General features: G+C 42.6%; 1 protein-coding gene and 1 pseudogene across 1 annotated transcript; both read right to left on the reverse strand.

Annotated features, from left to right (window-relative positions):
* Window positions 1-8,305: 8,305 nt before the first annotated feature.
* Window positions 8,306-13,853, reverse strand: LOC103695993 (annotated as a pseudogene).
* Window positions 13,854-16,451: 2,598 nt separating this feature from the next.
* LOC103695994 (CST complex subunit TEN1) lies at window positions 16,452-26,533 on the reverse strand. The gene is made up of 4 exons (XM_008777457.4): window positions 26,373-26,533; window positions 18,185-18,335; window positions 16,938-17,091; window positions 16,452-16,817 (listed from the first exon to the last, which is right to left on the reverse strand). Exons 2-4 carry the CDS (start codon window positions 18,289-18,291, stop codon window positions 16,722-16,724), a joined length of 357 nt encoding a protein of 118 aa, XP_008775679.2. The 5' UTR covers window positions 18,292-18,335; window positions 26,373-26,533; the 3' UTR covers window positions 16,452-16,721.

Raw genomic sequence — 26,533 nt, forward strand, 5'->3', positions numbered from 1 at the left:
GAACTTTCTTGTCCGGTGGCAGGGGAAAGGGCCCCAGGATGTCGATCCCCCATTGGGCAAACGGCCAGGGGGCGATGATGGAAGTCAGCAGGGCCGAAGGTCGGCGCTGGATATTGGCGTTTCGTTGACACCGATCGCACTCCGGACGAAATCGTCGCATCTCTGGAGCGTGGGCCAGTAATATCCTTGCCGCAGGATCTTATGGGCCAGTGCCCCCCCCAGGTGATTTCCGCAGATCCCTTCATGGACCTCTCGGAGGGCATAGTCCGCCTCGGAGGGGCGGAGGCATCTGAGAAGGGGAGAAGTAAATGATCGTCGATAAAGCCTATTCTCGTACAAGACATACCGGGGGGCTTGGCGCTTGATTCGGCGAGCCTCCGTCTCGTCATGAGGTAGGGTCCCGTCTTGGAGGTAGCAGACGAGCCCATCGATCCAGCTTGGCTCGGAGTCGATGCACATGGTGGGCTCGGGTTCCTCCGTGCTGGGGATCTGAAGATACTCGAGCGTTGTTCCCTTGGGAAGCTCGCTCATGCGGGAGGTTGCCAATTTGGACAGCTGGTCTGCCCTGAGGTTTTCCGCTCTGGGAATGTACTGAATATTGAAAGAATTCAGGGCAGACGTAAGTTCCCGCACCTTTTGGAGATACTTTTGCATGGATGGCTCTTTAGCTTCAAAGTCTCCTTGGATCTGGTTCACTACCAGCTGGGAGTCGCTGAAGGCCGTCAGGTCTTCCACTTTCAGTTCTTTCGCCAGCTTGAGTCCGGCGATGAGAGCCTCATACTCGGCCTCGTTGTTCGAGGCCGGAAATTCGAGGCGCAAGGCTTGCTCGGCCACCCTCCGTCTGGACTGGTGAGGATGAGTCCGGCTCCGCTACCCCCCGAGGTTGAAGACCCGTCCGAGTGCAGGACCCATGGCTGCCTCGGGGCTTCCTCCGCGGATACGGGTGGCAACTCGGGGTCGTCCGGCAGGGTACATTCCACGATGAAGTCGGCGAGTATTTGGGCCTTGATAGCCGGCCTGGGCCGATATTCGAGGTCGAATTCCCGAGCTCGACCGCCCATTTGGCGATCCTCCCCGCACGATCCGACCTTTGCAATATTTGCTTCATAGGCTGGTCGGTCAATATAGCTATTGTGTGGGCTTGGAAGTAAGGCCTGAGTCTCCGAGCCGAGATGATGAGAGCGAAGATGGTCTTCTCAAGTTTAGAATATCGGGTCTCAGCATCCCTGAGAACCCGGCTGGTGTAATAGACCGGCTTTTGGAGCTTGTCCTCTTCCCGGACGAGGACTGAGCTCACTGCGGCCGGGGAGACGGCCAGGTATAGATAAAGAACCTCGCCCTTCTGGGGCTTGGTGAGCAGCGGGGGAGAGGCCAGAAGGCTCCGGAGCTCTTCAAAGGCTCGCTGGCATTCTTCTGACCACCGGAAGTCTTTCGGCCGTTTGAGGCTTTTGAAGAAAGGGAGGCAGCGCTCGGCTGACCGAGAGACGAACCTTCCCAAGGCGGCAACTCGCCCTGCGAGCCGCTGCACCTCCTTAACTGTCTTCGGAGGCGACATCTCTTGCAGTGCCCGGATTTTCTCCGGGTTGGCTTCAATTCCGCGCTGGGTCACTATGAAACCCAGGAACTTGCCCGAGGTGACCCCGAACGCACACTTCGCCGGGTTGAGCTTCATTTGGTATCTCCTGAGCTTTGAATGTCTCGTTGAGATCGGCTATGTGGTGTTCCGCCGCTCGGCTTTTTACCAGCATGTCGTCCACGTAGACTTCCATATTTCGGCCGATCTGATCTTTGAAAATTTGGCTGACCAGCCTCTGATAGGTGGCTCCAGCATTCTTCAGGCCGAAGGGCATCACCTTGTAGCAGTAGGTGCCCTTGTCGGTGATGAAGGCCGTCTTTTCCTCGTCTTCCGGCGCCATTCGGATTTGATTGTACCCTGAAAAGGCGTCCATAAAAGTTAGCAGTTGGTGTCCTGAAGTGGAGTCGACGAGCTGGTCGATGCTTGGGAGGGGAAGCTGTCTTTCGGGCAGGCCTTGTTCAGGTCGGTGTAGTCCACGCACATACGCCATTTCCCATTGGCCTTCTTTACGAGGACTACGTTGGCGAGCCAGTCCGGGTAGGAGACCTCCCGGATGAAGCCGGCTCCGAGGAGTTTGTCCACCTCCTCGGCGCAGCTCGTTGCCGTTCCGGGGCGGAGCCCCTTTTCTTCTGCTTCACAGGTCTGCTAGTTGGCTTCACCTGGAGCCGATGGACCATGACCTCAGGGTCAATTCCTGGCACGTCCGCGGGCGACCAGGCGAAGACGTCAGTTGTCCCGCAGGAAGCTGACGAGGTGGTCCCTCTCGCAGGCGCCAAGGCCGGAGCCGACCTGCACAGTTAGCTCAGGAAAATTTTCTCGTAGTGGAACTTGAACAAGAAGCTCACCGGGCTCTACTTGCTTCTTCCAAGGGGTGTCCCTCGCATCGAGGGTTTCTATGGGTAATGAGGGGCCCGTTGGCGAATCGTGCCCCGGTTGGTTGCTTTACTCCGTGGGCCGCCATGTAGCATTGCTTGGCGACCAGCTGGTCTCCGCGGCCTCGCCTACTCCTTGGCCGGTGGGGAACCGCATGAGCAGATGGCGGGTTGAAACCACGGCTCGAAGGGCGTTTAGCCCTGGCCGTCCAAGGATGGCGTTGTAGACGAGGGCAGACGGACCACAGGAAGTCCGTCCTCCGTGCTCTCCCGGGGAGCGAGGCCAACTGTGACAAGGAAGCGGCCTCCTTCAACTGGGACTGAATCCCAGTGAACCCACCACCAGGGGCATTAATTCTCCGGAGATGTCCTTCTGGCAACCCCATTTTTTGGTAGGCATGATAATACAAAACGTTGGCTGAACTTCCATTGTCAACTAGGACACGCTTTACATCAAACCTATTTACAATCATAGAGATGACCACAGCGTCATCATGAGGGGTCTCGACCCCTTCTAAGTCCTCGTCCGAGAACGAGATGACTTCATCAGTGCGTGGGCGCTTCGGGGGTGCTCTCTGGGCGGCCGTTCCTGCCGAGGCCCTCCCAATCATGTTGATGGTGCCGGCAATGGGCCTGTTGTCGTCCGGATTCTCGGACGGTATGGTATTCTCCGCCGGCCTCCTTTCCTCATGTCGGTTCCTCACGAACCGGTTGAGTACTCCCCGACGGATGAGTGCTTCTATCTCATCCCGGAGCTGGAAGCAGTCCTCCGTGTCGTGCCCACGGTCCCGATGGAAGCGACAGTACTTCCTGGGATTACGGGGAACTCCCGTGTCTCGCATAGGAGGCGGGGGTCGGAAGAAGTCCCGACCCTCGATTTCCATCAGGATCTCGGCCCGGGGAGCATTGACAGGCGTGTAGTTCTCGTACCTCCCCGTGTACGTCCGAGGCCGTGGTGGAGACCTCGGTCGAGGAGGGGTCCTCTGCTGAGGTCGTCCCTGCTGCCGGGGCGGGCTCCTCAGCCGGGGGAGATTCTTCTCTCGACGGGGAGATCGACTCCTTGTCGGCCTCGTTCCTCGCGGTTTCTTCTGCTTCTTTGAGGCGGGCTCAATTGCTCCCCGCCTGGAGGCGACCGCCTCCTCGGCCTTGGCGTACTTCCGGGCTCGGGCCAACATCTCGGTGAAGTCGGCCGGGAAGCTCTTCTCGATGGAGAAGAGGAATCGGTAGGAGCGAACCCCAGTCTTCAAAGCCGACATGGCTATGACTGGTCTAGCTCGCGAACTTCCCAGGTGGCGGCGGTAAAGCGGTCCAGGTACTCCTTAAGGGATTCCCCCTCCTTCTGTTTGATGTCCAAGAGGGAATCTGACGTCCGTCGTTGGCGTCGGCTGGCAGCAAAATTAGTGGCGAACTGCCTGCCGAGTTGCTCAAAAGAGGATACCGTGTTCGGCTTCAGTCCAGAGAACCAAAGCCGAGCGGTCCCTCGGAGGGTTGCTGGGAAGGCCTTGCAAAGTACGGCCTCCGAGGACCCTTGTAGGGCCATGAGGGCCCGATAGCTCTCCAAGTGGTCGAGAGGGTCGGTGATTCCGCTGTAGGGCTCCACCTGAGGCATTTTGAACCTCGCGGGAACCGGCTCGTCCTCGATCTGCAGGAGAAGGGGGACTTGGTAGTGAACTCAAAGTCTCCCTCTTGCCTCGCCTTCTTGCTGTGGAGCGCCGCAATCTGGCGCTAGATGCTCCACTTTTCGGTCGAGCTCCCCCGCCCGCGGATTGTTGCCGTGATCGCGCCGGTTCGCGGTGGTCTGGGGCTGACTCAGCCTCAGAAAGTTGGGTCTCCTGTCGAAATCTTCCCCCAGGGCTCCCTCCGGGGAGAAGTCCGTTCTTCGTTGTTGGCTCTGGAGGAGCCACGCAGATTTTGGCTTGAGAAGACCGGGCCGTTGGGGGACACTCCGGCGGGACCTGAGTCCGCGGGGGAGCGTTGGTAAAGCTTCCTCGCGTCGTAGGCCCTGAACGGCGGCGGCCAGGGCCTGGACTTGCTGTACCAAGGCATTGAACTGTTCCGGCTGGACCTGAGGAACTGGGTCAGCCGGAGTTGGAGAATTCTGGACGGAGCGTCCAGGACTTTGCGGGGGACGCCGGGAGACGTTGGAGGCTCCCTTACTTCTCAACTTCATGACTGCTACTCGGGCCCTTCCTCTAGCGCCAACTGTTGCTGGAAATTGGACCCGGGGGCAATCTTCGGTCGAGGGAGAGGGAGCTGCGGGTCACCACGGCGGGGCGGCGACCAGTCGGCGGGCGGCGTCCTCCGTTTGGGGTGGCCGGAGAGAGGGAGCAGGGGGTCCTCACGGCGGGGCGGCGATCCGTCAGCGGGCGGCGTCCACCGTCTGGGGTGCCTGCAGGCAAGCCGGTGGCCGGGTTTTCCGGCGCCGGCCCTCCGACGCTCAAGTCAGGGAGGGGGCAAAGTGTGTAGAGAGGAGATAAACAGTGTTTGTAGGGCACGGAATTTCCCAACCCCCTCCTGAGAAGCCAAGGCTCCCTTTTATAGGTGGGGGTCGGTTTACCTGTGATGTAACAGGGCGAGGCCATAGTACGGCTCGGCATGTGGCTCAGGTCGGCGCACGGTCAGGCGAATCATTGTGCTGATGTCGGCGGTGAGGGCGTCGTACGACCCGAACCAGTACGCTACCAGGCGAATCATTGCATTGGTGTCGGAGGTATGGCCAAGATCAGAGACTTATCATGGTTGACCAGACTCTGCTGGGCTAACTTGCCGTGGAGAGCTGAGAGTCCGTAGATGACAGGAGCCATACGCATTAAATGTGGAGTAAGCCGGAGATCCGCATTAATTGCAGAGTAGGCCGGAGATCCGCATTAATTGTGGAGTAAGCCGGAGACCCGCATTGATTGTGAGTGACCATGCGCAATAAATGCTGAAGCAGCGGCAGGATATGGTCCTCAGTTGGACCTCGGAGGAGTACGGTCGTAGTAGGTGGCTGACAAGGGTAGACCTTGAGCATCAGGATTTTTCTAGGTCGGAGGTCTCGAGGTCGGATGTCTTGAGGTCGGGCGTTCGGTCGGACGTTCCGAGGCCGGACGTCGACTTTGGCTGTTCAGGGTCGGCGATTGTGCGGCTTCTTGGGGGCATTCGTGTCACTTGGGGGAAAAATCTTATTCCCCCCAACAGGCGATGAATGAAAACATGCATTTCATTAAATTATTTTATGCTTTTGCATGCTTAAAGCAGGATAAAGTGAAAGTTGTTATGAGTGCTACATTTCTTGAATTTTTTGCTAAGAAGGTTAAGACCACCAATCAATTCATTGATCTAATGTGATGATTTGTCAAAGCCTTCATTGTTCCTCATGCTACCTGAGCAAGAGGTTCAATAAAAAAAACCTACCGCAGAGATGGTTGAAAGAAGTGCTATTTTATTTTTTTCATGTTTAAAGCAAGACATCTAGAATGAAGATGTACCTTTTTCTCTTTTTTTTGATGGTTGAATGGAGATGCACCTTTGTTATGGCATAAACAATACCGCCATGACTTGAAGGGTAATTAGTTCCCTTTTTTTTTTCCCCCTTAGGTGAATCAAAAGGTGACATACACCTCATGAAAAGGCACGTGGAAAAGACTTGTGATGGTTCAATAATTAATGACTTCAATATCTTTTCCATGCACCTTTGCATTCTGCTAGTGGAAATAGGGTTTTAGGCGGCACACTTAATGATTATAGACCTTTAATCAACATTTACCGCTTCAGATTTATATACAATATTTTTTACTCACATACTACTTTTACCGAACAATATCCAAGTCATCATCCGACTTGGTACAAACCATAATAAAACCAAAGCACCCACCCACTTTTAAAATGCTCCTCTGTTTTATCTTCCATCGACCGGCACCAACTTAAATACTGTGGTTTCTCTAAACCTTGCTACTTCCACTGACTGCATCCAAGATAGCCGGAAGGAGAAACTTCCGGCCACCGGCACCATAAACATTAAAACTTGCGCCGCTCCGTGTATCAATCATCAACTTGCCCGGGTATTCTGGGTAGGCTCCGGCGCCGAAGATCCCGGCGAATGCCGTTGAAGCCTCCAATGGTGCACGCTGATCCCCTTGGTAGACTGGTAGACCCATCGCGGAACGGGTTTGTGAGGCCCCTGCAACGACTGCCGCCACGTTCATGACCATCCCATCCACGCCAACTCTGTTCGGAGCCACCAGTGGCGGCCTCGGTGGCCCCCTAGGCCGGCCGGGCGAACGGGCCTTACGCATAGCCTGGGCACTGAACGCCGGTGTCGCCGACGTGGGCCTATTAGAATAATTTTAAAATATGGGTTTATACTGATGGCGTATTTTTGTTTTATAAACGGATTAGACGTATAGCTCAGAATGGTACTATGGTTAAACCCAATATGATGTGTGATCATTTTGTTTTATAGGCTTTGGTGCACCTTTTATGTATAGGATTGAGTCCTATTTAATGTGGTAATTTTGGTATGTAGGCCAGGCAACCTAATTAGGGTTTTGGAGCCTTTGATGGTAAGGCTCTCTTATATTTTCTATATAAAGGCTAGGTCCCCTTCTCCTCTCCATATGGTTGATAGCTTGCCCAATTGACGGCTATTTTTGTGAGGAGCAAGGAAGGGAAAGATCTGACCGCTATTATTCTAGATAATTGAAGAACGTATTCAATATGTCTTCCGCATGTATATTTCTCAAACTTGAATATGGTATTATTGCGAATCTAAATTTTAGCATGTTATTATTTATGGCCATGATGGCATAACCGTTCGACAGTGAGTCGGAGGCTGTGAGGACTAAGTAGATGCCGCTGGGGTGAAGGGGAAGATGTGTTTGGCCATGGAAGTTTTCACCAAGTTGGCTGAATTGACCCGGTTGAGAGATTTTCCAAGGGAGTATGAAGCATCGAAGGTGTGGCCTGCGAGGTTGACGGTGACCGAGGCCGGCTTTCCGGTCGAGTCTTCGTATTGCTGGATGGTAGCCTACCATGGAGAGTTGTGGTTTTGAAGGCGGCAAAGAAGTTGGAGATGGCGGCCTTATGGTTGGGGGAGAAGGATCCATACCATGTGAGGTAGAGGTTGATGGGCGAGGTGAGGAGGCGTGGAGGGTGGTGACGAAAGACTGGGCTAGAGGAGATGAGTATTGGGGTTTTGGATTTTGTTGTTGATGGCCCAAGAGGCCACATGAAGATGGGGGTATAGCTAGGAAAGCAAAGCTTATGAGAAGGAGGATGCCCCTCCCCCATCCCTCCTCTTTTTATTTTTATTTATTATTATTATTATTATTATTTTATTTTTGCTCAAACGGATGCTTCATACAGTACGTGTACGGATATATCCAATAAAATCAAAATACAACAGCTCGCAGAATATCAGTGGCAACTTCTCCTCCTTGGACCAAAGGGTGTACCCTCAATAGTAGGCCACGTAGGCAGCCATCTAATCAGCGCCCCATGAGCTTCTCTGAATACATACTTGGCCTGAGGCCCGTCCGCGCCTGCGATTCTTTGGAGATCGGCGGTTCCAAAACTAGGAATACAAGCGAAGAACAAGGAGAAAGGGACGGAATAATGGATGAAAGGGCGACGGCCTGAGTGTAGGAACTTTAAACCATGTTCTTCGAAGTGAGCAAATTGTAAATCCATAAAGCTCAGACAATTCTTGCATCACGATCTCCAGCTAGCCTGGCCACACCATCATTGGTGATCTGTAGTTTATTAGGTGTTTGATTCGACCAAGTTTTTTTGTTATTCCACCATGTTTTACTTCCAAAGTCATCCCTTTTGGCCAAAATCATCCTTTAGCACCATTTGAAATAGCTGCTCGATCATGATAGCCACCTATGAAGCTGGGAGATGCTAATCATTACAACCATTTGAAATACCTGCTCAATCCTTCAGCACCATTTGTTATTCCACCTGATCCTACTGACCATACTATCATTAATATATCTAACTATTTAAAATGATGTTTGCTAACAGCTTGACCCTTAATGCTCTGCATAAGATGCTAACAGAGCATCAACATACTGAGGGTGGTGAAGAATCAAAGAAGAGACATATGGCTGAACAGTCATCCACTGCTATTCCTCTCCTCTTGCGCTTCCATGCTCGAACAGCATGCTCCACAAGCCATTTTGCCGATTTTCCTCTTTCCCTGCTCGAGGACACCATCTGCACAGCTTCTTGGTTGGAAATAACATCCCAAACCTGAAACATTATAGGACTGGCATGTGAGAGGAATTTGGATAGGAAAAACTTTGTCATAAACCCAACCAAAATGATCATATTATGGATGCAAAGCACATAGGCAAATCATATTGATATTAGAGATTTTGTACAAGTTATTGCAAGATGAACTCTGACCTATTAGAAGAATATATATATATATATATGTACAGATGTATGTGCATATATACATGTATGTACATATATATATAGATCTATATAGATATATACATGTATGTACATGTATACATGTATGTATGTATGTATATATACATGTATACATGTATAGATGTATATATACATGTATACATGTATAGATGTATCTATCTATCTATCTATCTATCTATATATATATATATATACATGTATATATACATGTATATGTGTGTGTATATATGTGTACATGTATATGTGTGTGTGTGTGTGTGTGTATTTGAATTACAATATCTAATACCAATATGTGCTGCAATCTGAAAAATTGTGTACTGAAAAGAAGGCTTGTTAGAGATAATTTCATGCATTTTACTAGAGGGATGTTTTTTTCTCCCCTTATTTTTTTTAGAAAAAAATCGAAACATGGCAGTTTCATTGCTTCACTTTGCAGAGTAAACTAAAGCATCCAAATCTCTAGCCTATATAACCTAAAGACAAAGTTATTCAAAGATAGCAAGCAAAGCAATAGAAACAAACAAAGACCAGTACTGATGTTTAATACATGTCTTTCTCAGTTAACAAATTTACCAATAATTCTTCTAGATATGCATAGTCCTGTACATTGAGTTTTATTGATTAATCAGTCATTGTAAGGTATACCAAGAAGAAAATATTATTTCAACCTCTGTAACAGATGCTTAGATAAAGGAACAGCAGAATTTCATCAAATGAAATTATCATGCTGACTGCACATACCCCATCTGTTGCAAGCACGATGAACTGATCTCTATTGGTTATTCTCCTTTGAGTGACTTCAGGCACAGAAATCAGCCCATAATCTTTAACACAGTAGTCTCCAAATGCTCTTGACATTGCCAACCCTGGTGTTTCTCCATTTGGTAGCCATACCCTGTGTACGCCTGGCTCATCATGCAAACAAAATACACAGCCCTTGCAACGAGTTATGCGCTCAGCCTCCTCTGAGATCAGCAAGAATAGATATATTAACCATGGAATGAAATTAAATGTAATAGTTTTAAAGTTCATGATCAGTTTTGAGTGAATTGTATATCTTGTTAAGATTTTGAAAATCAGGTGGAGCCCAAACTTTTTATTGTAAATGTATAAAAAACAGAAACTTACGAGGCAAATTGGTTTAAAATCAATGGTAAGTTGTACAGGAACCAAGCTGCCATCTTCTGCAGTTGTTGCCAACACAGCACGAGAATCACCAACATTCGCAATTACCATGAGTTCACCCTAACAAGGAATCATCAGGTAGAAGCTTCAAGCCAGTGCTGATAGAACTTGAATAAGTTCAATATATATGCTTAAGTAGATATGGTAACTATCTTTATTACATGAAGTTAATAACTCAGTTTGCCTGGAACATATAGCCAATAGAATAGTATATGGACAACCTCATGAGTTCATTTATATTTAATTATTTCACTTCTAGTCAAGAAATAAGAAACCATCCGATTATTTGCATTTTCTACTCAAGAAGAAGAAAAAAGAATAGGGCAAATACTGATTGAACAAGAAACTAATTAACTTGGAAGAAGCTCAGATATTTGCGCAAGTAGATGCTGCTGATTGACATTAGGAGGCTGTTGATTGACAAGTTTTACTAAAATGAATTTTACAAAGATAGTCATTTGGTTGTTCTCCATGAAATCTGTTTTGCCAGAGCTGGTAAGTCACAAATCCTAGAAAATGAGTTTTATGAAAAACAGCCGCCCCCTCTATTTTTCAGAAAGCACTTTAAATAAATCATGTTTCGCAATTATCTGTTTTAGAAACCTCATAGACAACCAAACAATCCATAAGTGTGGTTATTCACAAGCATCATTGAGAACAAATAAATAAGAAACATTGGTAAGATAGGATGGAAAGAATAGGGAAAATGGTCAGTTCCTAAAAAGTAGCATGACAGATGAGCAATCTAATGAATTGATGTGGCCTCCCCTTCTCTCTCAAAGAAGAAGAAGAGGAAGAAGAAAGAAAGAAATGACAGATGAGCTGCAAGATAGGCACCAAAAGGGAAAGAATCTTCATTTCATCAAAGTGTTCAGTTTCTACCATTTCAAAAAGCTGCAGTCTTCCTGCTGTTGTTTGATCATGAACCTGTTATACCTCCTGATATCTTTTGACAACTCAGCACTCTTAGCTTTGCAACTCTCATCTTCGAACCTCCATTATTTTGACCTGTGATATATTTATTGCTGTCTTTTACAATTTTTTCTTCATTCCCGAAGACAAGATTTTGAGACAACACATTAAAGGTACTTCTCCAATTCATCCTATCTATTTTTAGATTTCCAATCTTCCCTTTATTCTGTTATATAATTTATCCAAGAGGGGGAAAATTATCCATGAGGATGCATTGGCATCAAGTTTGACCGGACTTCATTTAGATCTCTATTCCCAATAAAATTTACATTCCAAATATCCTATTTCTAGTTCTACCAAATTTAGACCCGTATCAAGAAAACAAAATGCCACATAGCATTCAAGCTCATTATTGTCTTGATAAGTATAAATCTATCATTTGCAAATATTGTCGACTGGAGGTCTCCTAATTATCAATAGTTGGGTGAGTTATGATAGCCTTCTCCTAGGTGGAAGGTTCTTGACCTTGAAAGGGGTATGTGGCAGCAATTACACACTATCAGTTTGTTTTACAAGTGGCTTCAATATGTCAGTTGGAATGCATAGGTTAGTGGTGAATACTTTACTATGTGCACTACTCAAAATCTCCTTCTCGTATGCTCTTCAAGGTTAACTGATCTCCTTCTGTGGAGAAAACCTTAATTCTAGTTACTTCATCTATAACAATGGCTAACAAAATAAGGGCCTCAGTCAGATCCTGCTGCAATCTGGACTACAGTACACACAAAAAAAAAAAAAAAAAAAAAAACAAATTGCACAAGATAACTAGAAAAATCTTAGAGGAGTTTGTGCCATCAACTTGGTTGGTCATATTTGGTGCTTTGCAAGACTTGCAGTTTTATAACTATAAAAGACTGGTCAACACAATTCTTCTCATAAATTTTTGAGTTTGCATGCAAGTGCTGGGTAAGTATATATCTTCATCCTGCAGTTCAATATCATCTATCATGGATGAAAAAAGTTTGTATTTCTGTTCCTATTAGTTCTTCGTATGGTTTTTTCTATCTAGAAATTTCAGACAAGGTCAGATACTCCATAATCCTTGCCATACATTCAAATTATAATGTCTACTAATCTGAAACTTATTCCTAAAACAAATCTCATAAATACCAGAAATTCGCACTTGAAGCTATACAACACTGACTGTATAGAGTTGTTGAGAAAATACTAATACCAAAAGTAACTCAGCAATGCAACTTTTTCTACTCAGTGACATATTGTGTACCCAAAGAAATCCAGTTCTTTCATATAGTATACGAAAAAATTAGAGTAATAAGATAACGTTCTGCTTCACTGTGAGAATCACCTAAGTAACAGGCTTATAAGTTAAATTGGTAATTACCTGTTTGACGATCGTCAATGCAGTGGTTCCACTATGGAAGGAATCCAGCCTGCGATGCTTCTCAAGCTCCTTGTCTACGGTAGCGCAAGTGCTAAGATAGGATTGTTTCCAAATGTCAAACTGACAAAGGTTTTTATCAGCTACCAGAGCAGCCAGAGCAAGAGCCTCCTGCCAGTTACAAAGTAGAGATGGAGGAAGGGATTTTCGAACCGCTTTTGACACATAATGCCCCAAGGACCATGGCCATCAAATATGCCGCAAAAGATCATGTCTTCTTGGCATCCGAATTCCTACGAACAAGATTAAACCATGTCCAACTAGGGAACTCAAACAAATATAGAATCAGTAAAAAGAACAAGATGGCAAGCGGAAATTTATAAGCAAAGAATGCACTATTACTTTCACAAAAAATCAAAAACTGCGCACGAAATTGAAGTAGACCAAATGCAAAACTCATCAGTAATGTCTCTTTTTTCAAATCTGAAACACATTGGTTTACCAAATCTGTTACGTCTAGATATTCCAATCACAAGAATCAACTCAAGTTCCATCAGAATCCTATTATTATCTGAAAGACATTCAATAAAAATTTATGTTTTCAAAAAGAAAGAAAAAAAAGAAATAGGATGTTCATTGAAAGTTTGGTTTAATTTTTAATCCTCCATCCTTCTCCCCAGAAGGGAAAAAAATCCTTATCCTAATTTTTACTACAAGTCTAGATTCCTATAGAAGATCAACAACCAAATGTGGAAGTTACGTTGAAGAATTAAGATAACTAAATCAAGGGAAAAACCCAGATAAATGATAACAGATGTTAAGACACAAAAAAGAACAATAACACAGTGAACTCGATTTTTAGGACTTCGCCTATTCCTACATATAAGGGAGAGAAAGAGAAAAAAAACAAAGATACCTCCCACACAATAGAACAATCCTGATCACTTCCTTCTCCCCTCTCGCCGAGAAACACCGACACGAAAGCTGTTCGACCCCTCGCCCCCTACCGTGCCCGACGACTTGAGAATCATGTTCATTCTTCTTCGCCTCCCTCGCGAGCTCATCCGCCGCCTCCCTCCACAGTCGATCCACTGAGAAACTTCCCCCTTCCTGAATACAGAGACTTTTGCCAATCCATTGAACAACGACAACAGTGCCCGCATTAGTCCCAATCCAGAATCAACCACAACCCAATTGCCAAGCTAACAAACTTCACAACCTCGACCGCATCTCCCTCCTCGTATATGAGTTTTGGAAGGTAAAAGGAGAATCTGTTTGAATCTTGGGATTGAAGTAGTTGCGATCAAGAGGCTGAAGAAAGGCTAGATTTCGTAGAAATTTGGTAATTGTTGGCCCAAATCCAACGCCGGGAACATGGCAAACTCCAGAGAGCTCTCTCGTTCTCTAGAGAGCAGTCCCGAATTGCTTCCACTCCATATTCATGCTCTTATTACTATAAACTCTTATATCCTTCACATTCTTATTCTACCGGCGGTGCGGGTCACCCACGTTGGCGAAACTAGCGGGATGAAAGAGGCGGGAAGAAGAGAGGGCATTTTGGGAAAGAAATAGCTTCCCACGTGGTGATCATGCGATGGATACGGGTGATACGGTTGCATTGACTTTCGTGCGGTGATCTATTGTCGTATCAAGAAAGTATCGAGGCAATCGTGCGGTCAGAATTGCCCCATTGGATTTAAGTGGGACCCATCTAAGAGGAACTTGGCGAGTTGGCGTGCGGGTACCGGGTAATAAGCTCTCTGGTCGCAAGGGTCGGCCCAATAAATTCCGGGTATTTTTTTTGGGGCAAAATTGAGAGAAGTTGTGCTCATTTTGTTCTGCTGTTGAATCCCATTCAGAATTCCTAATGTGCTCTGCCATTCAAACCACTCGTTTTCTCAATATCCTTTTTGTTGTTTGAGAGGTGTTTGAGTTGATTGATAATGTCCACATTATGAGCCATTGCTTATAGGCTCAGTTTCCCACCAAACTCCCCTAAAGTATACACTCACTTTTGGTGCTGGCTTTTGATGGTGATTTTATTCCAACCTTTTTAGCCTACTCTACTTTGTTGAACGAGGGTTTGTTACTTTTTAATCCTGTTTCGGATCATGCAGGTGGCTAAGATATCCTATTATGTGCATACTAAGTAAAATAACAGAAATATATAAAAAGATATAGTTAGGAAAAAAAAACACTCATGAGTTCTTAGATGAGAGATCAGTCATGCTCGGACCTAACTCGAGTTGGAATTGGGAAATAGGTAATATCGATAAAAGATTAGCATGGAAGTGATAGATAATTAAGTGGATATAATTTTTCTAGTATTTTCAATAATATGTTACTAGAATAAAGTTACTAATATATACAATGATAGGAAAGTTTGATAGTTCTACAGTCCAAGTCAGTTTCCTTATAGTATAGATATAGTAGTTACAATTATATTATATATATATCATGGTGTATGTTATTTGCAAACATTACATTGTTAAGCACAAAAGTGAAAAAAAGTGTAAAATTCATAAATTCATAAAGAGGGAGGTTTTTATCAAATTTGATATGGCACCTTTCCATTGCAATGATGTTTTTTGGCTTATAATTAAAAAAATACCAAGGTAATTTTTTTCTAACTTTTTTTTCCGTAAAATTTAGTGAGGATTTGCGCCTAGTGGCGACTGAGACTTGAGCCTAACCGATTTTTATCCTAGAGAACAAAGTGCCAACCAGCTGGACAAAATTATGTTGCCACGAAACAAATCACTTCGAGAGAAAAAGCGAACATGAACTACAAAAGTAAAAAAAAAAAAAAATTAGAAAACGAAGAATGATCAATGCAAAATATAATTCTTTTAAAAATTATATGGCAGACAAAAAAACTAGTACAACATCATTGTATACTTACATCCCAAGCAGCGCCGGAAGTTTCATGCCCTACCAAAAAATAAAAGCTAAATCATTATATCTATCATTTATGTGTACTAATGAAAATTATATTATTTCTAAGAGCGCCCGATGCATGATTGAGTTTTATGAGATTCCCTCTTATCATATGCATCAAACCATCTTATTCACTTATTAAATTTGTATATGACAATTTATTTGTCAAAGGGGAGACGCTCGCATCAAATCAAAGCTCGCCAAACTAGAACCTGATAATAAAAGATTGAAACAAGATCCAATACTAGTAGGAATTAAATATCTATCTCCTTATCTAGGTGGCAAGAGATGCTACCATCCAAGCAGCATTTTGCACACCAACTTGATCACATATTAATTCCATAATCAGTTCATTATTTATTTTTCTTATCTGTACGAACTATTTCGACGTAAGTCTTATTTCATAAATATGTGAAAAAAGTACTCACGCAAGTACTTTGAAAGAGACGTCCCATCGAACAGAAATACAGAATTGCATGCACCTCTCGTGCCAAAATCCCAACGTGGGTACAAAAGAAAGGCCGGTTTCCAACCCCACCGTTTGGACGCACATTGGAATTATTCCAAGGTAGACGACAGCTCGCGGAAGACAAAAAACTCAGAGAGTCCAGAGTCTTTTAAGACCCATCATCAAAAGCTGCCTATAACTTGAATTGGTGGCCTATAAGAACCTCACATCATGAATTGGCCATGACAAAAATTAACCAAGTGTAATTGTACGAGACCAGATCCCACCACATCCATCTACAACCATACATTATTCCAACAGTGCTCTGTGGAGTCAGATATATGGATTAAAGCTGGATGAGGGGAACAAAATGCTTATCAGATTCTAAAAGACAAAAAGCCAACCATAGGCGATGGAAGGAGAAGAGAAAGGGATTTAAATGTTGGAAGGAGAAAGATTCACCTGACTGATTCTGGCAAAGAGAAAGGGAGGGGATGTGACCGTGCATCCTAGAGATGCTTGGAGAAGCAGTTCAGAGTTTTTGTCGGCAAGGCACGATGTAATAATGGTTGAGGAAGAATCACAATTGCCATGCCTCACAAAGAACCATGATTAATATGGTTGTTACTCGATGGTTGGTCAGTTTGCAAGCCTATGTGCTGCGGTCATGAGTTGTTAGTCATTAACTGCGAAAGAGAAACATGCAGGCCAAATAAAATTCATTGCATCAACTGGATGAGAAGAAACCTGTCTCAGAGGCAGCATTGATAAGTCATAAAACAGTGAAAACAGCAAGAAAAAATCCATATCCATAGTAGCTGTTCAACAAACATAGCCTAACATGTAGCTTATTCCATAAGTAACTAATTTCCAATTTCAACATCATACCATGAGCCGTCCTCATTGACCAAACCTTGATTGCTTCCCATACATTGAAAGTTCTCGAGTTAATTTGCCCTTGAATTGACTAGTTCAATTTTCAAATTGCCTACGGAGCTGCAGAGATTGGTGGTATAGGTTGAGGTCAATACCATCCACATTCCTGCCAACACGTGCTTGCAGGATTGCCTGGGAACGAAAAATGAATGGACAGTCTGACAATCAAGTTTCCAAGGGGTAAAAGTTTACAGAAAGCATCGAGAAATATCTAGGTTGCATGGTAAAGTAAATGGAAATTTGTTCACATACATCATTATCTGGCTGAATAAGGAGTTCACCAATGAACTGGTAGATGGAGCCAATGCGGAAACTGGTGTCTCTCAAGTGCTGGGTATCAATCTTGAGGCTGACACCCCCATCAGTAACAACTGCAATAGCCGTTTCCACACTGTACGCTTGTAGCCTAAGGATCAGCTAAAATGATTAGGTTTTTAATGTACCACAATTCAAGAATTTCATTTCTAGGTATATAAAAGAAACTAGGAATTAACCTGCAGGGTTGAAAAGAAGTAAAGCATTCAGCTGGTAAAGTTAGTAAGAAAGCCTATTTTGAAGCTACTGCCAGTTGGTCAATATGCAGATATGGTTTTGCGTAAAAAGAGAACAAATATGTGACTGAAAATTGCTTTAATGATTCTGAATACTTTAGGCTCAATCACAGTGACCAGATTACAAGACAAAATCTAGGGACTGCTCTGAGAAACAAAATCAGGGGAATATCTCATCTGATAGATATTAAAAATTGTCATTTTATTCTGAGAGTGCAACAAATAAGTGAAACAGCCAAACAGGTCATAAAGTTTGATAGAGCATATTTATATGTTGGGAGGAGCATAATGACGTAAAAAAAAGATCAATGAAGGGCCTAGTGTACATCTATGAATCATTTAGCATGTGCACTTATGCTCAAGATCACACCAGATATCATCTTATAGAGAAACAAAATAGATTTGAATTTTAGACACTGGATAAATTATATAACAGATAATGCATCAGTACGTTCATAATTCTTCTAAAAATAACATGAACTATACATGAATAACATTGCAGAACATCACAATTTTCTGTTATGATAAACAAAAAGTCTGGGTTATAGATTAGAAAAGATACATTTGATCGTAAGCTAAATTTGTTGAGGAAAATGGGTCCAATTTCAAAGCCTAGATTTTGCATAGATCCTTGTCAACCAACATAAGCCCCAGAATCCCACTGCCTTCTTTCCTTTTCTTTTCCTCTTTTTTTTTATTTAAAAGGAAGGGGGCACCGTCAAAGATTCATTAAAATAATGAAAGCTCCTGAACTTATAAGTCACTAAATAAGAACTGAATATAAAAGCTTACGGAGAGGATTCAGATTGTCCTGATTGATATCCTCCGGACTAACTAGATTTTTTTCTCTTTACTAAGGAAATTCCAAAGAGCTACAGAAATACAGTAAAAATAGTGACTGGGTGGACACAAGGTGCATGCCTAATCAAAAAGGTTATAACTACTTACTTTCCCGTAACTCGAAGAGATGCACCTTGCTTAAACAGTGGTGAAGAGGGCTCTAGCTCCTGCAGAACAACTGGTATGCCAGGTTTTATATTTACAGATGATGCCATTAATCAACCAAGCTCACAACCATAATGAAAAGGAAATGGACAACCTGATTAAAGATATCAGACAAGGTTATAAGACATATATTTGCAACTGAAAACTAATGGTCTACCTTAGAACATGAAAATCAAAGAGATACAGAAGACATGCAAAAAATCAGTGCTAAAATAAAACATAATTATTAAAAATTACAGAGTGATCGCATGAACTAAATTTAAATTGTCATTAAAGCATTCTGATGCTTACTAATTTTTTCTTGCCAGATACCAGTTTGGATATTTAAATCATATTCCTTAAAAAATAAAAAACATAATAGAAGATAAAGAGCCTTATAGTTGGACAACATAGAACTTTCCCATCTTGATTGATCATTACCACTCAGTTCAGTCTCTGCTATGATTGGTTGGACTACTAAGCTTCCTCTAATTTACTTATCTCAAGCTCTATCATTTTAAATTTTAAAGCATATTTAGCTCATCTGGAATATTCTTACAAAGCCAATAATAAAGTAAGGCTTCTCCTCAGGTTGCTGCATGGCAGGATGACGCATAAAAGCAGTGGGGAAGTCCTCCAAAATAATGACAATGAAGATGAAGATGGAATAATTTACAAAGCCAATAACAAAGTTAAGGCTTCTCAAGTTGCTGCATGGCAAGCTTCTCCTCAGCATAATAATAATGATGATGACCATATATTTTTACAAAGTGAATAATAAAGTAAGACTTCTCCTCAGGTTGCTGCATAGCACAATGCAGCATGCAAGTAGAGTTTGAGTCCTTCTCCAAAATAATGATGATAATGATGACGGAATATTTTTACAAAGCCAATAGTAAAGTAAGGCTGCTCCTCAGGTTGCTGCATGGCAGGCTTCTCCTCAGAATAACAAAAATTGGCAGTGAAGATGGAAGGATAAATCCATAGAAGTTAGAATGCTGGTTCTGGTTCTGGTTCTGGTTCTAAAAATTTCAATGGGTCAGCATTATTATGAATCTTATTATTTAAAAATCAAACATGAAGTCAATTTCTCATCAACGTTCTTAATATATCAATAGCTTGAAACATTTTGTCACCACTACTTGCAGGCAGAACTGGGCAAACAATTGATTGCAAGTAAATCTTTAAAGATAATGTGCTGTGTGAATAAGATGACCATATGCCTATCACATACATAAGAAGGCAAATAATAATTTCTTAAATGACAATGGTCTTTGCCAAAAAAAGAGCCTTTGAATGACTGTTGTAACAGACTGGGGTATTTCAAATAGGTTTAAGTTGTTTTGGCACTTTCAAATGTTGGGCATTCATAATCACTAGTAATCTTACAAGATTTGTAATATGCAATCTCAAACAAATCAACGACCAACTCAACACCCATACCAGCCCCACACCACTAGGTACATACCATACCACCCGTAGCCCCCTGATGATAGTTCCACAGGTGAACTCTCCCTTTACAGTCCCAAAGAGACCCGTATCAACCTCATACCAATCCTTTATCACCCCACACACTTGGTAGACCCTTTTATTTCTCTCATTTGAACCAGCCTCGTATTGGCCGGTTCTGACTCGATATACACTGTTCCACGATATGCACCATACCAGCTGATGACTGGTACAGGTTGGTATTATGGGTAAAAAATAATGATATTTTGTTGCAACAGGGACTCTATAAGCTTTTTTATCTATTCAGTTTATGATACTTGACTGGTCCATGCCACATGGGAAGAATGTTGAAACATCAATATCAAATGTTATTATGCTCCTTAGCATGATAACCTCATCATTTAGATACCAAGTGAATAAGAGACCCTAAATAATGCTAGTTAGTACAATAGATAAATGCATGTACAAGTAAGACTATGAGACCCTAAATAAATCATAAACATAAAATCAAGGTCGGCCAAACCGGCCGAAACTGGTTGCGAACCAGCCACAACTGTTCGGAACCGGCTGACTCCATTCAAAATCGGTGCGAACCAAAGTTGGGCCGATTCCAGACGATTCGCACCGACTCGGGCTGGTTCCAAACCGGGCCCCTCTCCCTTTCATTCTTCTGTTATAAGAAGATGTTGGGAAGGCTCGAGAAGTTTCTCAGGCCTTCCCAACGTTTATTCTATTCTAAACTCCTCCGCCCTCTACCCCACGGCAAAAATCACACCAATTCAGCACAACTGAAAAACGATCCAAGCCTAAATAAGGTGTACTTTCTCTCCTCTATCTTATTCCATCTATTTTTTTGAGGGGGGGCTCTAAAAAAGAGCTCAAAATTTACAAAATAAGAAAAGATCATTCCAAAAAATTTTATGTTAGCTTGATTTTATGATATGTTGTAGATCTATGGATGACCTACACGATGGCAAAAATTTTTAATTTTTGAATTATATATAATTTTTAATTTCTTTTATTTTTTTGAAATTAAAAAATATAAAATATAAAATTAAAAAAAACTGTCAAATCAGAAGCGTATTTAGAGGCATGTAAGCTACTCTCCAGCAAAATTTGGTGTCCATTTATTTAAGTTTCGATGCGATCATGCGCACAGTGGGCTAAACCTAAATTTGAAAAAATTGAGAAATAAGTAGCCTTTGATATATGCTCATGGGCCTAGAAAAATATATGTAGCATTAGGGGTGGCAATCGGGTCGGGTCAGACATAAACGGGTCGGGTCAGATGTTAAACGGGTCAGAAAAGTATAAACCTGAACCTGACCTGTTTATTAAACAGGTCAGAAATTACAATCTGAACCCGACCTGTTTAATAAACAGATAACCCGACCCGACCTGTTTAATAAACGGGTCAATTAAACGGGTCGGGTTCGTTTATGCTTACCCGTTTAACTAACTATTATTATAAATAATTAGAAATAAAATACTCAAAAAAAAGGAGAGAGATTAGAAATTACCCGTGCTCGGTCATCGGTGCTTCCCTGCTTCCCTTGCCCTCCCCACCGGGGAGCTTATCGGCGCTCCTCGGCAGTCGACCCGCTATCGTCGTCATCCACCGGCAAGAGAGAGAGAGAGAGATGGGACTTGGGAGGTTCGACGGGGAGAGAGAGAGGTGGGGGATTGGGGACCTTGGGTTCCGTTCGGCAACAGAGAGATGTGGAGCGGTTGGGAGGCTTCGACGGAGAGAGAGAGAGAGGTGGGACTGTGGGAGGGTTAGACGGAGAGAGACAGAGGTGGGGGGTTGGGCTTTGGCAAGAGAGAGAAGGTGACTGCTAGTTTGAAATGAAGAGATTGAGAGAGATACGAGTCTGACTCACCGTTTCTCTTCCCTTCTTTCTAATTTCCCTGCTCCTTTTCTTTCGTCTTGCTCCTCAGCTCCATGGCGGCTGTGAGATTTCTCCTCCGTCGTGGCTCCTTCGTCGCCGCCCGCTGCTCGGGTCCGAGCCGTCGAAATCCTTGAGTTGCTGCGCCGCACGGAGAGGTGGAAGTAGCCGGCACGGGGGAGGAGAGGGCGGAGGTCCGGAGAAGAGGGGAAGAGGGACATGCAAAGAACTCGGGCGGCGGCGGCGCTAGAGCTAACCCTAACCCTAAAGGGAATGGAGAACAGGAGAATGGAGAACATGAGGGTGGACGGGTGGATTGATGGAGTCGTGAATCGATTCGTGAACCTCACGGCTCGCGGGAAGCTGGGCCGACGCGGGGAGCTGGGTCGACGCGGGGAGCTGGGCCGAGCGGTGAGTTGGGCCGAGCGGTAGCCTGTAGGCCTTGTGGGTTGTGGGCCTGTGGTCCTTATTTCCTTATCTATTAGCCCAAAAATTAAACAGGTTATACGGGTTAAACGGGTCAGACATCTAAAACCCGTATCCGACCCAATTACTAAACAGGTTAAACGGGTCAACCTGTTTACGACCCGAACCTGTTTAGGCCAAACCCAAACCTGTTTATGGCGGGTCGAACACGGGTCGGGTTGGCGGGTCGGGTCGGGTCATATTTTGCCACCCCTATGTAGCATTCATTATTAGATTCTACATGGATCTGAGCTAAAATTAATTTTTTAAAATATTTATGTTTAAAAATTATTTTTAAAATATTTATGTTTAAAAATTATTTTTAATTTATAAAATGATTAAAAATATATAATTAATACCAAAAAATATGAAAAATTGGTAATACGTAATACATATTTCAGAAGTATTTTCTGAATTAAAAATATATTTTCTAAATTTATAGTATTTAAACATATTTTTAATTTAAAAATTATTAAAAATATATAAATAAAAAATATGAAAAATTAGTATTATGTATTAGATAAATCAAATATATTTTCTAAAATAAAAAAATATTATCTTCATCGTAATAAACTTTTTTATTTTTAAATCATTGAGAAACTAACATACTTAATAAATCTGCAAGAATTGAACCATCAAAGAAAAAAGAGCTAGAGCGTGATATTGGTTGGGATCATGAATAAATGCTTTCGGATCGACGCCATTGAAAATACAACTGGTGCAACACAAAGTTGAAGGGAGAAGGGTAACTAGGTTGAAGCAACACTTAGCTAATGGTTACCTCGACATATCTATGTACCAAAAATGCCCATAAAAAGTTCGGCAACTGATGAAGAAGCACTTTGCTGATTTCAAAGCAGCGAAGGATAGAATTTTCTAAAAGAAAGTAAAAGTAGACCGCCGAATGACAGAGTTCCTCCTATCCACTCCAAATGACGAGGAGGCACAGATCCATAATGCCATTCAGACGAGCCTAGATGATCAGTGGCAGCAGAATAGGTGACCAGACATAGGGCTCGATTTGGGCTCATACGAGTCAGACTTTGGTTCTACAAGCAACAGGGCAGATCCAGAGTTCAGAAAGATCTCTTCAGTCAGAAAGGCCGTCAGTAGAGGCAGTGGCCGTATTATATCTATATTGGAAGCTTTTGGTAGCAAAAAGAAGTCCTCCAAGAAAATTTCACCAGAAGCCATCATCCATAATTTAGATTCACATGCCTTTCCTAGCAAAGATTCAAAGCATCATAGGATTGATACAATGCTGAAGAAGGATAAGAAAGATATGTGACAAGCTATTAGATCATGGTTCTACTTTAGCCACATTCAAACGAATGTGGCAGACAATATGTACTATAGGTCTGTTATTTCCTCCATACAGGCTGTAGGTCCTGGTGTAGATCCTCTAAAAACGAAGATCATCTGCGATGAGCTTCTTGACAATAATGAGGAGCTAGATAATTTGATTTTAGAATATTTCATGTTGCTTCTTATAGCATGCAACATCTCACTAATTATTTTATATTTTGTATTACTTTAAAACAACAAGATGTATGATTTAGGTTAAACCAAAATCATAGTAACATCAAAAAAATATCAAATTAGACTTAAAATCATTGAAAAAGCTGAAAAATATTGGTTACCAATTAATTAAATTTGAAAAACTCAAAAAAAATGGGTGTACCAGTTCTGAACCGGCAAGCTTAAGCATGTCGTGTGTCGGTACAGTACCGAACTGATGCCGTACCGACCCGCCCGCCGACCGGTATGGGTTTCAGTACCAGTTTGGCAAATCTTGCATATAATGTTTACCTAATGTCTTATTCTTGCCATAAATAACTGATCAGACATCTATAAATGTCACAACTCATACTTCATATAACCTTAAGATCGAACAGAATACAGGAAAAAAAAATTTTCCCTCTAAACATAGCCATACAAATTCTATCTACACTTGCATTATCTTCTATTGTTTGATTGTAAACCGCTACTTCAATAACCTAGAAGTGCTTGAATCTTGTTTCATTTATGAGGGTTGGCAATTTGATCCATCCCTTTTGCATACTATTGCTGCAAACTGGAGTGTTATGTATGGATTCAGGTGAATATTTAGTATGTTGAATACTTGAATTGTTGATTATTCCTTCTGTCCCTGAATAGATGGAAGCAGCAATATTGTTCTACATTGCTTTAATAATCATGAGTTACATCCAATTAATTATTTTTGATTTAGCCAGGCTTGATGTATCATATTTTACCTATTCCTCTTATATACCATGCATATGACTTCTAACCAGTTCTTGCTGCTCGGCCTGCATGATCTGAAATGTCATTCAATTGTGAAATGCCCCTTATCTCCTGATGCAGGAGAAGCAAATAGAAATTGTCTCAGCACTTTGACAAGCACCATTTTTTAGCTGCACCAACCATATTTCTTGAAAAGATGAAGACCATCACTTAATAATTGATGGTACTTCACTAAAATGCTTATACTTTTTCTCGGGTCCATAGTGACTCACTATAAATGCAATAAACAAAAATGACCCTTAAGTTAATCCTGATCAGCTAAAAAAAATAAAACTAAATAAATCAATTAAACGACCCTCATATCCTGTAAGTCATGTACAACTAATCAGTGCCACCAAATCGACTGAAGCAGACTATTTCAGCATATATCCAACGCTTTCTAAACACTCTCATTGTGGAAATACTTATAGATCATTTATTATACCCTGTAAAGCCGAGAAATCAACTGATCTTATAAAATGCTTTTTCCAATGTAGACTCAAAATTTACCATAAGTTCCAAAGATAACTAACCACGAGCCTAAGAAATTATATTTAGAATAAAATCAAGAAAAAGAGAACATTAGCATAGCTACTCATATTGGTATGCATAGAAATGGAAGTGTAATCATCAAAAGACTATTATAGATTCTCAACATAATTTGCTTCATTTGCAAAGATGCTCATCTGGAATTGGGGCCTTTGGTAATGCCAGTGTCTGCATTAGCTCCCCTGCCTTCTTCATCCTTTGCTTTCTACTTGCTGTCGATCTTTTTAGACTTTGTGACAAAAAAAGTTCAACACAACAAAGGTTTTACTCTGTGTGAAAATGGATCATAAGATTCTTGGGTCAAAGGATAAGAAACTTCTTGGAACACTTGAGTTTATAACAGGTTTGGAGTCAAAAGGTCTTTATCATGCGACTAAAATATTGTACATCAATGACACTTGTACCGCAAACAACTTTTCAATGTAGCTCCCTTTCTCATCCATAATAACCTGCCTTTGAGTGACGGCAACATCTTAGACACAGAATTTGCTTCAACTTCTTCAGCTTAGCCGGGCGACTCTAACATGGATCGGTGCATTGTCCTTGAGCTCTACGTAGCTTCAAATATCTTTATCTAGTTTGCAATGCCTTCTACATCGCAAAACAGGGAAAAAACAAATTTACACTTCTCAAACGCTTCAATGTCATTTTGGTAAACTTATCTGGAAAATGAGCATGTTAGAAGTTTACTTTTGCTCCATATCTCAACTACATAAAGCTCACCCTAAAGATCAACTTATCCAAGCTTATCCACCAAAGAACTCATCTCTTTGACTATTTCATTACATTTATATAAGAAGAGCCACTAATACAGAACAAAGGTGGCAAAACACATAACTTTGTTGCCGGATTGATCTAAGGACAATCAAGGAGAATTCATTCCAAAACTTTGGGAAACTTTTAATGCTATAGTTATTTGTTGACATACAAAATTGGAGAGCAACTTTGTATAAGCTAGTAGAACATTGTTGAACACGAACAATGTGCCACACCAGGTCATCACATTGCAAACCCTTTGAAAACATTTGCATGCCATCATAATTTGTTGACATACAAAGCTGAAGAGCAACTTTATATAAGCTAGTAGAGAATTGTTGAACAAGAACAATGTGCCACACCAGGTCATCTCATCATAAGATTTCCAATTCACACCAGTGTTGACAAACAATATAAGATGCCTTCCCCTAATGATATATCATAACGCTTTCAATGAAAACCATGTTCTTGGAGCCTTATCTTTGGTAAAACCAATCTTAGCCTAAAAAATCGAACGAAAGATCTTCATATCTTTATTCGACTGTGTTAATTCTTTCAAAATAAAAAATATATTTAAAAAAAAAATAACCCCGAGCGGCTCCTAAAGCATGTGATTCAATGTGATCGAGCCTCACATATGATCCAGAACCTTCAAAATTTTCAGTCTGGGCCTAAATACCAAAAGGCCAGCATTCTGGAAAAAGAAAAAAGAAAAAAGGGGGAAAATGACTATAATAGAGATGGATTTAAAGCCCTAGCCATACCCGCGAATGGTGTCGAGTTCGTCGGCAGACTCGAGTCTCACGCGTCCATCCTCCTGTGCAGCGGGAAAAGAACGCCAGAGAGAGACGGTGGAGGGGAGGGGACGTGGTGATGGAGATGGGGAGGGGACGGGAGGGCCCGGAGGGGAAGAACGGAGGGATTT

The sequence above is a fragment of the Phoenix dactylifera genome, chromosome 13 (assembly GCF_009389715.1).
Source record: "Phoenix dactylifera cultivar Barhee BC4 chromosome 13, palm_55x_up_171113_PBpolish2nd_filt_p, whole genome shotgun sequence".
Taxonomy (NCBI): Eukaryota; Viridiplantae; Streptophyta; class Magnoliopsida; order Arecales; family Arecaceae; genus Phoenix; species Phoenix dactylifera.

Coding starts and splice junctions, on each gene's coding strand:
- LOC103695994 (XM_008777457.4), bottom strand. CDS start 18,291: ATGGCATCATCTGTAAATATAAAACCTGGCATACCAGTTGTTCTGCAG. Junction 17,092..18,184: donor TCTCTTCGAGTTACGGGAAA/GTAAGTAGTTAT, acceptor GCTGATCCTTAG/GCTACAAGCGTACAGTGTGG. Junction 16,818..16,937: donor TTATTCAGCCAGATAATGAT/GTATGTGAACAA, acceptor TTTCGTTCCCAG/GCAATCCTGCAAGCACGTGT.